This window comes from Macrotis lagotis, chromosome 1 (genome assembly GCF_037893015.1).
Source record: "Macrotis lagotis isolate mMagLag1 chromosome 1, bilby.v1.9.chrom.fasta, whole genome shotgun sequence".
Classification (NCBI taxonomy): Eukaryota; Metazoa; Chordata; class Mammalia; order Peramelemorphia; family Peramelidae; genus Macrotis; species Macrotis lagotis.
Window position 1 is genome coordinate 840063409 of NC_133658.1, and position 2578 is coordinate 840065986.

The following is a 2578-nucleotide window of genomic DNA, read 5'->3' on the forward strand; positions in this document are numbered from 1 at the left end:
TCAAGTCAAATCAAGTAAAAAAAATTATTAAATATCTACTATGTGCTTGATACTGGAAATAGAAAGAAGGCAAAAGACAGTATCTGGTCTTAAGGAGCTTATTTTCTAATAGGAAAGACAAGATATAAGCATTCTACAAACAAACATTAGTTCAAACAGACTATGGTTAATCCTTTTTACATTGTTATTTCAATATATTTTACAATCATGATTTCAATATATTGAGGGGAGGCAGAAGAAATTAAATGGGAATTTGCTGGGAGTTTTGTGAAAGCTACAGGTGATACACAAAGAAGAGCAAATGACTTAGAACCTGTAATCAAATACTTAACACAAATATTTGGATAAGGTACTACAAATACTATATGAGAGAAATGGAAAAACAAAATTAGATTTATTCTCTGATATAAGAAAATATAAGAGATGCAAAGGGTGGGGAGAAAAATTTACAAGTATTTTCCACATAGTGGGAATTTTATCCCCCTATCTTTCAGGCTGTGTATGGGGAAACTGCATATCTAGGATAAATGGAAGATAATCAATAGAAGGTAGAAACTGGAATTAAGAGGCATGAGGAAAACTGTCTTGTAAAAGAAGGGATTTCAGCTAGGCCTTGTAGGAAACCAGGTAAGCCTGCAGGACAAGACAAGGAGAAAGAACAGTCTAGGAATGGGAGGACAATCAGTGAAAATGCATGGAGTTGAGAAAAGAAGAGTCATTTATATGGAACAGCAAGGAGCTAGTGTATGTGGTGGATAAATTATAAGAATGAAAAAGTAGGAAAAGAACTGGAAAAATAGCAAATATCTTCTTTTTAATAATACTTATTCTAATCATTACATAGCCATCATCATCATTATTATTAATTTTTGTCCTTTTCCAAGGAGGGACAATTTCTCCTGGCCTTTCGGTCTATGGCAGGATGTCACAACCTAATGTCACTACTTTCCACCCAAACACCTTCATCTTGCTGGGCATTCCTGGGCTGGAGAATTTCCATGCCTGGTTGTCTGTGCCCTTTTGCTCCTTCTACCTTGTGGCTATTTTGGGTAATGCCACCATCTTGCTAGTGATATGGACTGAACGGACACTCCGTGATCCTATGTTCTATTTCCTGGCCCTTCTCTCTACAATTGACCTGGCACTCTCAACAACCTCTGTGCCCCGCATGCTTGGCATCTTCTGGTTTGGGGCCCATGAGATCAGCTTTGGAGCCTGTATGGCCCAAATGTTCCTCATTCACAGCTTCACTGGCATGGAATCAGGTGTGCTACTTGGCATGGCCTTTGATCGCTATGTGGCCATTTGCACCCCTCTTCGCTACACAACCATCTTGACAATTCAAGTTTTGACTAGTCTTGGGGTGGTTATTGTACTACACCCTGTCTTGCTCATGATACCTGTCATCACCCTGGCCTACCGCCTGCCCTTCTGCCAAGCTCGTGTCATTGCACACTCTTATTGTGAACATATGGGTATTGTTAAGTTGGCCTGTGCCAACATTCGTGTCAATGCCATCTATGGTCTCTTTGCTGCTTCCTTTCTTCTTGTGGATCTCATCCTTATTGGTGTTTCCTATGTCTATATTCTCTGTGCGGTCTTTCGTCTTCCTTCCCATGATGCCCGACTCAAGGCACTAAGCACCTGTGGTTCACATGTAGGTGTTATGTGTGTCTTCTACACACCTGCCTTTTTCTCCTTCCTCACTCACAGATTTGGTCACCGTATCCCTCCATATGTCCATATTCTTATTGCCAACCTTTACATGATTATTCCACCAGCACTCAACCCTATCATTTATGGTGTGAGAACTAAGCAGATCCGGGAGCGAGTTCTCTGGGCTATCACTGGCAAATAGATTCTCAAAACTGTTAAAAATTCAGCAAGAGTGTCTGGCAGAGTGCATGTGCACTAGTCTTTGGAATAATTAGGCTCTCTCCTAGAGCACTTGGTGCTTGTCCCTATCTTGAATGATGAAGGGATAGTTAAGCACAGCTAAAGACCCATGGCTTTGCAAATCTGAATGGCCATTCTTAGCCTTTCAATGGCCTACTACAACTAATACTAATAGCTAATACTTATAAAATGCTTTCTGCATTCCAGCATGGTGCTAAGCATTTTATAACTATTATTTCATGTAATCCCTGCAACAAGACTAGAGGTTGTCCAGTTGTTCAGTCATGTCTGACTCTTCCTGGCCCCAAAGACAGAATAATCCATAATTTTGTTGGTAAGGATACTAAAGTGATTTGCCATTTCATTTTTGTAATGGCTTAAGGCAAGCAGAAGCTGTATGATTTGCCCAGGATCACACATCTAGGATTGAATTTCTTGCTCATATCCTATTTATAGTTCTTGTTTGTAACAAGACATAGGTTACAGAATGGATAAAATGCCTTGACCCCCCAAAAAACTTGGGGCCTACAGCAAGCAGAAAGGAGACAGAAACAAGTATTTAGGTAGACTTGTTTATATTAAACAAAATAAAATGAAACATTGAAATCATGGTAGTCAAGCTTTTCTATTCTTAAGAAGACAGAAATTATTAATTCTATCAAACCCCTGTACTTTTGATTCA

The 2578-nt window shown here is 39.4% G+C and overlaps 1 protein-coding gene across 1 annotated transcript; it reads left to right on the forward strand.

Annotated features, from left to right (window-relative positions):
• The first annotated feature begins 785 nt into the window (after positions 1-785).
• On the forward strand, positions 786-1858 carry LOC141489396 (olfactory receptor 52J3-like). The gene has a single exon (XM_074190046.1). It carries the CDS (start codon positions 923-925, stop codon positions 1856-1858), a length of 936 nt encoding a protein of 311 aa, XP_074046147.1. The 5' UTR covers positions 786-922.
• The last annotated feature ends 720 nt before the right edge of the window (positions 1859-2578 follow it).

Excerpts from the sequence above, each read along its gene's own strand:
- LOC141489396 (XM_074190046.1), top strand. The coding sequence starts at position 923 with ATGTCACAACCTAATGTCACTACTTTCCACCCAAACACCTTCATCTTG.